Source organism: Magnolia sinica, chromosome 19 (assembly GCF_029962835.1).
Source record: "Magnolia sinica isolate HGM2019 chromosome 19, MsV1, whole genome shotgun sequence".
In the NCBI taxonomy this organism is placed as follows: Eukaryota; Viridiplantae; Streptophyta; class Magnoliopsida; order Magnoliales; family Magnoliaceae; genus Magnolia; species Magnolia sinica.
In genome coordinates, this window is record NC_080591.1 from 53,743,719 (window position 1) to 53,757,349 (window position 13,631).

Genomic DNA, 13,631 nt, shown 5'->3' on the forward strand with positions numbered 1-13,631 from the left:
TCACGGACCATCCATGGTAGGGCCCACAGGAAGAACAGTTCCAATTGCGGAGGAGGCCCCATATACGGTAGAGGGCCTGAGGGTTTCAGGTGGTCCCTCATGTAATTCTCTACATTCTTTTCAGTAAATCAGATTGCAAGCAAAAGCTTGGATGTGTCCATTTGTTTTTATCAACAAAATTGCATCAGATTCAACCATCAATTCAATTACCTAGAGAGCTATCATAACGACAAGTACCGACTGGAGTGAGAGGGTTGTTAGAAGGGGAACCTGAAAAAAGTACAGAATCAATCTGTTATTAAAATTGCTTCTTTCTATATTGTAAGAACAAAACCGGTCATGCCGGCGTCAAAAGGATTTGAGTCAGTACACAATACAGCAAATCACTCGAACAGAACCTTATTTTATTTTTCTTGCTAAGCAAAATAAAGTTCACTCCAGAAACAAGAAGAACATCAAGGGAGATACAATGGATTTCAAGACAATACCTACCAAAGCCTTCTTGCCAAATGAGTAAGGTCATCAGCCTCTCTTCAAACATTGATAAACAAAACTTGGGTTCAAAAATAAAATTTGGTGCACAAGTAATAACACTGATATGTGACCCTAGACAAAGAGCCTTCTTGATAGGGCTGCAACTTGGGTTCATGTCACCCAACCCAAGTTTGGGTCAGGTTGGGTTGGGTTCTCAAGGTCCTCAGGTTAGGTTCAGGTTGAAAATGCCTTCCGTTGGGTTCGGGTTGAGCAAATTTGGGTCAAATTGGGTCAGGTTGGGAAAAATCACATGCATTTGGGTCGGATTGGGTCGACCATGGAGGACTTTGGGTTGGGTTGGGTTGGGTTTGGGTTGGGCACCTGAGGTTGGAATTTGGGTCAGGTTGGGTTGCGGGTCGGGCCCTCTTGAGCTCAGGATGTTTTCGGATTAACCCTCAAACCAACCCAAGCTGCACCCTACTTTCTTGAAGAGGAACTAGAGAGGATCCTTAAAACCTTCACAAACATCTTTCTGTTCCACTTCATCAGAATCTCCCCACTGGATGGGACTGGAGCGTACTAACTGGAGATGGCTATGAAAATATGCTCTTCTTGCAATTTATTCTGGAATATGTAAACAATGGCATACAAAAGAATAATATAATTAAAGTAGGAGATACTCACCAGCATTTGCAATAGGAGTTTGCGGTCCAGATTTAGAGTACTTAGAAACCTTTGACTTGCTATAAATCCTACCCCCTTTTCCAGACACAGGCGTACGGACGGGGCTATTAACCACTTCAGCATATCCAGGACTGGCTGTCCACTCATTAGAAGCAATTTCATAGTCTTCTGTTTCAGACTTCCGCTTCAACTGCAAAAATGGAGCACCAACTTCTAGGAAATTGCAATCCATAAAAAGTAATTTATCTGGAAACACATTTGGAAAAGTATGTTCATCTAGGTTCCATTTCCATATTAAAATTATTGGAAATGTAATATAAATTTGAAAAAAGGTATGCAAATAGTTTACGCTTATTTTAGCTTGTATTGTAGCAGAAAATATTAGAAACAATGGACATCAAATATGCTTTTTTTCTGAAAAGCGACCATCAAATGTCAACCTCTGAAAGATAATATCAATTGTAAATATAACAAATATTGGGAATAGACAAGATGACATAGGGGAAACCACTACTAAGCTAGGCCAGAATTCACGCAATGGAACACCATGCAAGTGCAGAGTATCCAGCCCATGAGATGCATGGATGGCTTCTTCTTCTTCTTTTAGAGAGAGAGAGAGAGAGAGAGAGAGAGAGAGTAACAAAATGCTTTTAACTTTAAAATAAAAATTAAAAAAGGAAACAGGATTTCCGAAGTCTATACTTTTTACATGCCACAAAATTTACCCATCCTTCTTTTTCTTTTTCTTTTATTTGAAAATCAAACAACAACGACATTGCTTCAATTATTACCTTTGAGTCTATTGTCAACCAAATATAAAGTCAATACTTTAATGCTACCTAATTTGTAGTTGATGCTAGGAGTGGCATGTTGCTTATGCATCCAAGCCACACATCATCATTAGATGGGCCATGGTTAATACCCCAAATTTGTTGATTAAATGTCATCCAACTCATGCTCAAGTGTACCCCATCATGATGACACGAATCTCAAGAGATCAGCCTAATCTCACCCAATGTTTTAAATAGCGAATAGCGTGTAGCATGGCGTTCACCCCTTTAAAGCGTGAGGCATAAGCTACATAGCGTATAGCGTAAGCTACACACTACTTCTGGATTTTTAATCAAGGTGCCCGGTTGCACCAATGTCATGATATTCTATACCGGATTAGACTAATTAATAATGAAATTTTGTTAAATTTCAGGATATTAGGTGCAATAAAATGCAACCTAAAGTAATAAGAAAGGGAAATGATTAAGTATAAAGGTAAAGAAAGAGCAATGAAACTGATTTAATATTGTTATTTAGATTATTTTACTGAAAGCATTAAAAAGGTTAACTAATTTTTATTGGAAATGGAAAAATGTAACGAATCATTGAAAACATTATGTGAGCTACATAGCGTGTAGCGTATGCAAATTATGATGTAGCGTAGGCTACATGCAACTTAAGCTATTTTCATGAGCTACATAGCGTTAAGGCTACGCTACACTACGTAGCGTAAGCTACACTCTACATAGCATAGTTATTTAAAACACTGATCTCACCATCAAGGGGTCCCACCAATCTCACCTTCATGGTGGGGCCTACACATCATCTTCATTGGCTTATTTTTTGGGACATCCCATTTTCCTGGAGGCCAAACCTAATGGACAATTGGATGTCATGCAAAAAACACATCGAGCCCATATTTCAAACTGTAACAATGGCAAAAACATTTTCACCATAGCATTACATATATAGATGGAGAATGATCCCATAGCGGTGACATTGCTATAACTTACATTGTATCGAGCAACATGGGGGACCACCGTGACATGCACATGACATCAACTCCATCTATCAGGTCTGCCCTCCTCCCATGTTTCACCCGAAACACAAAAACCAGGCCAATACAAAATTCAGGTCGCCCAAATAACAAGAAACAGTTGGGAGGTGACGCCAAACCATTAAGACCATCCAGATTGTGTGCAGCCCACTACAGTCTACATATGCCATCCAATCCATTCATCAGAAACACCCCACCATGATGAAGGGACACCCTAGAAATCAGGCAATTTCTAAAACTCAAGTGGGCCACAACATGCGAATTCAGAGATTTTCCACATGATTTCACATTGTTCCCTACGGAACAGCCCACCTGAGTTTTGGATCAGCCTGATTTTTGGTCTCCACCAATAAGATTAGGGGTGCACATGATGGACGGAGGGAATGCGTACTCAGTGGGACCCACACGGCTCAACACTATGGAATCATTTCCCTAAGAATTTTAACTAGATCAGTATATTAATTTCAACAGTGCAGCCCAAGACATTCATAAGGTTGCACATAATAGGATGTTCCATTGAATGATAGGAGTTAAGAGTCTTTTGGACTTCATATTTGCTGATTCTTAGAAAAGTCAATACATTTTGGAGTCTGTGTAAGTTTTATTTTGTATGGCTAAGGAAACGTCTTTTTCCTGACCAATAGGATTACTTTATGGCATTTTCTTTAATGATGCAGCTAATAAGGATTTAGATTTGGTTTCTTTGATTGAAAGTAGGAAACTTTGAGAAGTGTAGAGATTTATGTAAGGGCCCAAGGGCCATAAGTATGGATTATTTCGATGAGAAATTTGATTGAATAATTAAATGAGTATCTTCATTGCATTGAAAGAGGGGGTTCGCCAAGACTAGCTTCAAGGTAGTGGGCTCTTGTGTAGGCAGCCTGACCCATAGTTATGAACTCATGATTATTGGTTCTTTTCATGTGAGTGTGGCTTATTGGAATTGGGATTCAGATCTGAGACACTTATGTGCACATCATTTCTCCTTCATGCTCTCCTCTGTGCTGTGGTGTTCTTGAAGACCAACTGGTTCAGGTCTGATTCATATGGAGCTAGATCCAGTTCTGCATGGAGTTATTATGGACCTAGAGAAAGTGTAATGTGTGTCAATCCCTGGCAGTGTTACCTTTCAAAAAAAAAAAAAATGTAGTTTCAAATACAGTTTTCAAATTTCTATTTTGTCAATTGCCCCTTACAAATTGGCAAATTTGACATCCTTTTACAAACCTTGCCACAGCAGACGCAATTTTGGCAAAAGAATGCCCTATCTTCCACCACAGCAATCATCTTGCCACATCCAAATGTTCAAACCTTCCAGAATGCAATTATCACATGATTGTTCTTCAAGCAATCCATTGGATAATGGATATGCATATATGGACCATAAAATAAGAATCCATCAGGTAAAGTGAATCAACACTTGTACAAAATTTTCATAAAGTGTCAATCCTCCTGTACAGTTCTTTCAACTTATCAGATCCAATCACTTCAACAAAAAAGCATCTCCTAATAGAGCAATGACAACCTGGTCCTGCACTTCATAGTTCATACTTGTCTATGGGTACTTAACAGAACCAATCACTTCAATGAAAAAGCATCTCAAATAGGGGTAAAGTCAGTTTAAGGCAATGACAACCTTGTTCTGCACTTCATAGTTCATATTTGTGTTTGGGTACAAAGCATACTCTTGTAGAAAAGCATTCTAGTTAGCATAATGAGGGTTGAGCTAAGTTCTAAACTTCGAGGAGTCCCACGGTCAAAGGACAAAACAAACTCTCCATTAAACAGGTGGCCCCCCAAAGCTTGAGACTGAAACTTTACATAATGTTCAATGCCATAGGTTTAATACCACTTTCTTGCCTCGTTCTTCTCACTATAGAAGGCGATTGGGATTGCTTACGACAATACCTATTGCATATGAGATAGATCGTAATCCACCCCAAAGAATGACCAAATCTGGATAGAAGAAACTAGAACCTCGGACATCCTTTGCTTTGCCAGCATTCACCTCTATCAAATCCACATGATTAGTCCAACCTTTATACATACCAGGGTATCAAATAGCGTTTGTAGCGTAGCGTAGCGATTTCGCTACGTAGCGTCAGAAATAGCGTTTTTCCCCTATAGCGTGCGCTACAGGGGTCGTTGCGTACGCTACGGGTATGTAGCGTGTAGCGCAGGTAGCGTACGCTACCTGTTTTGTATTATTTTTTTTTTGTTTTTCCAGTGCAGGAAACAGTGGTGAACTCACACCACAAGCAAACTAAAGTTAAAAAACCTAATTCTAAAGCGCTTCCACCCCCAAACCGCAGCAGCCGACACAGCTGCTCTCCCCACTCTTGCATTTGGAGACCCAAAATCTTCTCACAGAGCAGATCCGACGCTGCCGACGTTGATTCTCTCCCCACCCTTCAATGTTGTGGTCGAAAGTCAGCTGCCAGGCGCAAACCAACGCTGTTGACGTTGCTCCTCCCCACTTTTCAATCGTGAGTTGGAAAAACTACTTCCAGAGGCAAACCGATCACTGTGGAGCTTCAATATTTACAGTTTTCAGCGATTCAATCTCATCGTGAGACAAAAATAGGTACGCTCCTTCCTTTTTTTTTTTTTTCTTTTTTTCTTCTTCTCCTTCTTCCTCTTCTTCTTCTTCCCCTTCTTCTTCTTCTCGGACTTCTGCGGTTGCGGTCGCAGCCATGGATTCTTCTTCTTCTTCTTCTTCTTCTTCTTCTTCTTCTTCTCTCTCTCTCTCTCTCTCTCTCTCTCTCTCTCTCTCTCTCTCTCTCTCTCTCTCTCTTTTCTTTCGGTTTCCCCCTCCTTTTTCATTTCCGGCATCAAAAATGGAATAGACTGACAGCCACGCACTTATTATTTTATTTTATTTTTGTGTTCTGCGGTGCACGTTGAACAGTGCACTTGCACTATTTTGTTACACGGTTCCCTGTAATGTTTATTTTCCATCTAACCTGTTAATTAGGTCACACTGACATGGATGAAGGGAAAACACACATGTCAGCTTGATCTAATACTTTTGTAGCCCCCCAATAAATTTTTAATGGTGGATGTTTAATTATTGTTGTTTCTTATGGTGCGGTCCACCTGAGCTTTGGATTTGCCTCATTTTCAGGCTCATGCCCTAAAATTATTTGGCAAAATGGATGGACGGTGTGGATATAACACATTTATCACGGTGGGGCCCAAAAAACTTTGACACTTGTGTGCTACACTTCACAATCCGAGTCCCGCCTAATTCGGGCCCTTAAAAAATTGTACACGAGACATTTATTAACTTAAAAATAATAAGACCTTATCCATCAACTTCTTACTATTTAATATTTATCTCATATATATATATATATATATATATATATATATATATATATTAAAAAATAGAAGTATTGTGTAGCTTACGCTACGCTATTTCACTACACGCTACGGAGGGTTGAACGCTATGCAACACGCTACCGCTATTTAAAACACTAATACATACTAACATCGGAACAAAAATGGTTTTGTAATCTTAGATGATTTCGGCATTAGAAAACCTAGTCCAAGGGAACTTCATACCTCACTGTTTTAGGAATCAGCCATCAGGTAATCAACATATGCTTTGACTTATCTTGATTCACTTTTACTCCACAAGTAGAAACAACGAAATCAAGAAACAAGCTTTTTTAAAATTTAAAAAAATAAAAAAAGGAAATCAAGAAATGAATGGTTTTTCACGAAGGCAAACTTCTTAAAGCTGACATGAAGTTTTTAAATTATAAAACTAAGACCACCTGATAAAGATGTTCAGGTGTTCTGTCATACTACAGTTACTGACAAGCCTCGTCCAAATAAGCGATAATGAATTTTAACCAATTAAAGAGCACAATACCTAGGTCTTTATAGAAGTTCTAAATGATGACTAAAAGGTAGGCATCACAAGCCTCTCGTAAAGCCCATCTTTGACCTTGAATGTGGTCTTCCATTGGCCAATTAGTCAGATCTTGAGTTGGTAATAGCCACTTATTAGGTCGGTCTTAGACAAGATTTAAGCTCCTGCTCGCAACCCAACATGTGACTCAATCGAGGAATAAGGAAGCGATAGTGGATTGTATTTTATCACTATGCTATTTGCACATGTCCAACATCATCCATCTTTCTCCAATTTAATGAGTTGGCACCATGCAATCATTTCTTGGATAAATCCTTTGGGCACCAAATAATGAATTTATTGCCGAAGCTCACCGTGCTCTAACAGACTCATGCAATATGCAGCTTCGTAAACGAGTTCCCGAATCAAGTCAATGTCATTTTGTGTATGGACTATAGAAGGTAGCTCATGAAGAAGTTCTCAGGAATGAGATCTTCTTGGGCACACAATAAGGACTGTATTTTGAAGGGAAAACTTTCTTGCCAGCCACTACTTTTCTGACAAGTATGTAACCACTCTGTTGCTGTCCTGCTGCCTTTCTTCCAAAAATTTTCTTGTAATCATGCTTTTCTTTGGAGCCTTTTAATGTTTCTCATACCCCATTAGATTCAAGGTAACTCATTTTCAAATCTACTTGAAGGTCTACATGTTTTGACTATTACAGTGGATCATGTCATTGACAGAGAGCCAGGGACAGGTAGTAAGAGGTGACGTGCAGACAAAGGAACCCCATCACTCCACAAAAAACTCCTTATAGCATTTCCAATAGAGAAATTAACTAGGCGAGACTGTTAATAATAATCTCATTACCATTTTATTAGATAAGAGTTGTGAATGTTTTTATCTTTAACTGTGGGTCTTGAAACCATGTTCTCACCACCGTCCACCGATAATGATGGTGCACACTTTCCCATTGCATGCACTTTCACATTCTGAAGATATTTTTTTTCTGCAACCCGTCTTCCTAAACCTCATGGCCCCAGCTTGATCATGATGTGCCTGGTGACTAAACTCTCTCCACCATCCACATCTAGGTCTTGCCTGTCTTCCTCATGAACACCACTCTTCCTCAAGAATTTCAGAATTCTTCATCAACCTGCCTTCAACAGAGGACATCCAAAGGAAACTGGTCCAACTCCTCTGAGTATCCAACTTCACATAGGATTCTCAAAGGAAACTTCTACAACACTTCCTTAAATGCATTGTATCTAGGATGCATTGTATCTAGGAACACTTGATTATTCATCCTCTGCAATAGGGGGTGTGGTCAATGGTTGATACGGTTGAAATTGATTGGTCGTTTTAATAATACAGGCAGAAGTAAGTCCTTTTTCCTCCACCTGGGATCAAAATAGCAGATTGTTGGTCATTAGCCCTCTTTAGCCTCTCTTTCCTCGACTTTAAGTGCAAGTTGGTCCCCTTTCTCCACCATCCATATCCATTGAGCACCCAACTCATCTCGTATTTGAGAGTGAACCATGCAATGTCACAGATTACTCCATCTCCACCAACCTGAGTATTTATCCTCTCCTTCCAGTTGAAGAAGCTCTCCGCAAGTGCAAGCCAATTAACAAAGTTCTGCATCCCCATCTCTTGGTTGGATTTGTAATTAATTATGCAGATTTTCGACCATCCACAGTATTTTTCTTTTCCTAGCCAGCTCTTGCACAAGTTACATAAACAATTACACATCCTACCCATATCTTGAACAAGTTCTTGAAAAATGTTATCCCACTATTTGATCATTCTATCACCATCATTAAGTCAACATCATGCAGACATGTTGAATTATCCAAGCATAAAAGTTGAGTTCAGAAAAATCTCGCGTTGAAGAAAGCACTAGTTAATAAATGCAAAATTCCAATGAAACTAATGAGTGGAACAATAGGAGAGAAACTAAATTTTCAGAGAAAATCAGCCAAAACTGCAAACACTCATAACAAGAAGAAAATGCTGGTTTCCTTATTGTTGAAATAAAGACTCCTACTGTATTTATAACTTCCCCAAATCCCCTTTTCTGCCTCCAAATGGAATTTAGTCCCATGATCCTTCTAGCCAAGTGCCAGCCCCACTTTGAATCGCACATTGGACTTGCAGTCTTGCTCCCGCTTCCTACCTATTTAGATTACGACAATGCAACAACAAGTAAAGACATTACTGAGGCTATTTGGATGCATGTAATTGCCCGTAAACCATTTACAGGGGTTCTTAGAATGCTGCCATTTTGTTGTATTTCATATTAAAAGTAATCCAATTACAGGCCCAACAGTCTTTTTTTAAAAAACTCTTCAAGAGAGTCTCTCTCAGCTACCTGTGAATACTTTACAGTTTAAAGCAAAACATTAAAGATTGTAGACATTTTACGCTTGAAAGGAGTTTTAGTTGTAAAGTGTTTACAACTGAACATTTTATAAGCATCCAAGCAACCCCTAAAACTCATCAAGCTTATGTAACCTAATCCCATTTTGAGCCAAGTCATGATATGGGCCCCACTATGATGTCTATGATGCATTATAGCTGAAAATTGATATCAACTCAACAATCTTAGGGAACAATTGGTGTCACTTTAAAACTAGTACTTTTAAATTCGCCCAACACGAGCAAGATTGTCAGAAAACTGTACTTGCATGTTTCCCAAAATGTCAACCCAAATTGTCTACAAGACGGGCCATCACGAGAAAGGGCCTCACCTAAGAAATCAAGAACATTGGTTAAACATGTGGGCCACGTTCATGAACACAATCGTAGCCATCGGTACAAGTTCCTATGAGCGATGACACCAATTGCCACGCCTATCAGAGAAAAGCTCATTAAACCCATCTTTAGGTGGCACCCAGACAGGCCCTTAACCTTTCCAATCAATGGAAGGTTGTTCACTAAATTAGACCTGTTGGCCTCTTTCACTCTAGCCAGTGATAACATATAGTTAGGATAATGGATTCATCTTAATTTTAATGTAGGACCTATCCACCATGAGGCACACAATTTAGGCATTTTGGATTGAAGTGCATGCATGTCATGTGTAAAGTATATGCGCATGGGGATGACATGCCATCGAGTATGATATTATTATAACTATGATTTGAAGTTTGTATAGGTACTCTCTCGATTAATTAGATTACTCTTTTTGTATTCTATTACATTTTCAGCAATAATTATCATCATATATTTAATTAAACATTGAGTAGTACAACAAAAACTTGATCGAGTAATTGAGTTGACTAAACGTCCAAACATTAAGCATATAGGTTTTGGGGTTTGTTGAACTATGGTTCATACAAGCCCTTGGTGGCCCCTCTTTTTTGCTTGGTTGACCTCCTCTTCTTACATGAGTTCCAACACCACACAGGCACATACTTCGATTTGGGTTTAGCACAAGGCAGATCTCAGGTGGTGATGGAGTTTTCATTTACCACCTATCCGAAGCAACAGAAGAGCCAAGTGGCTCTCAAAGCAAAATAGAAGCTACCTTTTGATCTAATGCACCTAGAAGTCACAAGACTTATAGAGGATGGTAACGTAACTAGAAGATTCATGCATTATAGTTTGCATCAATTAGTACACCAGCCTATCATGCAACTATACTTTGGAAATAAGCATGGTTTGCCTCAATAAGGCCCACCAAATGAACAGTTTGTATCACTGGAAATCATGCCCTACCATGACATTAACTGCCAGGCCAAAAATGGCATTTTCATTGAGGCATGCATCCGATAGCAGTAGCAGCACCTCGAAGGAGAAATGTTGTGTATAGGAGGGGCAATCGTTTCTTCAAAAGTGCCATGGTAATAATCTAAACTAACAAATCAACTTAGGACTTTTTTGAACCTCAAATCCATTCAAACAAACCAACTAAGATTTCAACAGCCACAAGCATCGTTTAAACTCAGTCATGATATCCAAACATATGATCGCCAAGGATAACATCTCTAATATATCATTGTTCTTTTCATAACTTGCCCCCTTCACAAGGGAATTACCATGATTCTTTCTATTCTTGCTGTTCTATGCATGGATTTCACAAAGGTTCCAACATCAATCTTTTTTTTCCCATATATGAATGACTGAGATTAGAAATTAGTAGCATTCTTTGCAGATCGTGCTATTAGTCTCAGTTCTTTAACATATTCATTGCGCGCAAAACCCTATGAGTCTATGACTCACAAGAATGAACGGTGCATACCATGTCCTATCAAGGACCCAATTAACATGCCCACCAAGGCCACTCAAATTTTCCTTTTGTTAACAATTTCATTTGGCTGTTCTTGGAATAAACACATAAAGAAAACCTCATTTTGGGGATCTTTATCAAAGTTTTAAAAAAAACAAAAAAACAAAAAAAAAAAAAAAAAAAGTAAAATGCATTTAACATCTAATCACTTCATGCCTCAACAAAAACCATACAATTATAGTGTGTCAAAGCATGATGCATTATCTTAATTTGAAGTGCGTGTCTTCTTTACTGGAACAAAACAATGGATGGAAAGCCACTCATTGCTCTCCTAATCGACTCATCGACAATTTTGGAAGAGACTAGAACTTAGGTTGCTTCAGTTGAGTCTTGAATATGTTGATAAAGAAATCTTATGATGAAAACCTTGTGTATCATATGTATCATGATTGCAAGAATGATTGTAATCAGTGAAACCCTATAGCAAGCCACGACATTCATCCTCTGCCGTGATCTAAAAGGCCCTCTACACATTGAAGAAAACCCATCATCCTAGTCTTCCTTTATAAATCAGTAATGTTTATCATATAGGACACATTAGTTGACTGCCATGACAAATTTCAAAGTAATTTGCCAAATAAGCATCAAATTCATCTTTTTCATTTTAGGGTCTCTTAGTATTTAGAATGCATAAAATACAACAGCAAGTAACTCCTTTGAATATCTAAATGGGTTCCCTTGACTTCCATCCTCACTGCAACTTCACACCAACAGCACTCATCAGCAAGGTTATGCTTATGTCTGGATGCTAATTGAATCAGATTGCGACAATTAAGTTGCAAACTTGCAACAAAGTAGAAATGAATTGTAACAGCATTTATCAATAGAAGTATTAGTTGCCCCTTGATATTATTTCAATTGCTTGCTTTCAAGTCCTGCTGAAAATGAATATAATCACAGATTGGGACCTATTAATCACTTCAGAGTCTTGAATTCTATAAAAAGTAGGACAAACCCAACTTCGGGCATTTCAAAAGCTAAAATCAGCTACAAATCCAAACAAAGCTTAAATGTAGAGCTCATAAAGGGAAGAGATGAACTAATCCAGACAAATCACAATCGAGAAGTCTCATATTGTTGAATCACCTATTAATCACTTCAGAGTCTTGAACTCTATAAAAAGTAGGAAAAACCCAACTTCGGGCATTTCAAAAGCTAAAATCAGCTACAAATCCAAACAAAACTTAAATGTAGAGCTCATAGAGGGAAGAGATGAACTAATCCAGACAAATCACAATCGAGAAGTCTCATATTGTTGAATCACACAAGCATTTTCACAAACACCAAACCACAATAAACCCATCAAATGTTTACTTAAATACAACAAAACCAGAGCATGAAAGACACGGATCAGAAAATGACACAATCAAAGCCACTATCAGTTGCTAAAAAAAAAAAAAAAAAAAGGAAAGAAAGAAAACCCAAGCCACTGTCATCCAACCAATAGTCAACAGTGACCTGGCAAAAGCCCTCCATCAGTGGCTGGGATCATCTGACCTAGGTGATTTATGGCATATGGTCCATCCACACGGTCCCAAAAGATGAACACACCAAATCTCACACATGTGTCCATGTGCACACAGATTGAGTGCCCGATTACTAACATACTAGTGTTTTTGGCATTGCAATCTTTACCCTAAATACATACAAAAACATTAAATTACTGAAGAAGCTTATTCAAACAATCAAGATCTGCAATTCAGATTCTACAAAAGAAAAGGCCTAAATAAATAAAATGAGGAAGAGAAAGCTCACAGGAGATTTCACAACGAGCACTTCGTTCCCACCATCAGCAACACGGTGGTCCCCACCAGAGGAGAACTGGTGATAATCATCAGGTGAGACGAATGGCGGCCTAGCAGATGAGAACGGAAGATGGCGTTTGAACGGCTGCAGGATCGGCTGCTGCTGCGCCGGGCGGCGGTGGTGGTCCGGGGCTCGGCCCCCGCCCACGCCGCCGCTGCCGCCCGACATTAAAGATCCAAAATCTCAAACCTTCCCGAAAAAATCAAAAGAAGTCAGATCAAGATCAAAAACCCTCTCCGGTTTCCGAAACGGATCTGGAACGATGGGAGTGGAAGTTCCTGGAAGATTCTACAGATTATATGATGAGATCGGAAGGGAGATAAAGGGAAATTAGGGCAGAGAATGCGATCGGGAAATTTGAGGAAAAAATGAGGGAAGAGAAGGTTAAAAAAGAGGGAAGAGAGAAGGAGAGAGAGAGAGAGCAGAAAACGAGGGAAGGAGGGAATTTAGTTCGGATAGATATATGGAGGGAAGTCACTAGAGAGAATACAGAAAAGAGGACATGCGATGCATACTCGCACGATCTAGTCGCGACGCACGTGCTATTGTCTCATATGATTGCAAAATCAAAACCGTTAGCTGGTGGGTCCCATTTTTCTTCTGCAGGCACAACAAAAATAAGAACAATAGAATATTTAGAAAGAAATCCATCCCAGTTGAATCTTAACCGTTGGTTAATATTCTTTTATCTT

At 39.0% G+C, this 13,631-nt stretch overlaps 1 protein-coding gene across 3 annotated transcripts in view; it reads right to left on the reverse strand.

Moving 5' to 3' along the window:
- The window catches only part of LOC131234446 (transcription factor E2FA-like), a 29,191-nt gene extending 15,824 nt beyond the window's left edge, over positions 1-13,367 (reverse strand). For all 3 annotated transcript variants that reach the window (XM_058231335.1, XM_058231336.1, XM_058231334.1), the window contains exons 1-3: positions 12,889-13,367; positions 1,159-1,348; positions 211-270 (exon numbers count right to left, since the gene is read on the reverse strand). In XM_058231335.1, coding sequence (XP_058087318.1) covers positions 211-270; positions 1,159-1,348; positions 12,889-13,107 — 469 coding nt within the window. In that variant the 5' untranslated portion in view covers positions 13,108-13,367. The remainder of the gene's footprint in view (positions 1-210; positions 271-1,158; positions 1,349-12,888) is intronic.
- Positions 13,368-13,631: the final 264 nt, after the last annotated feature.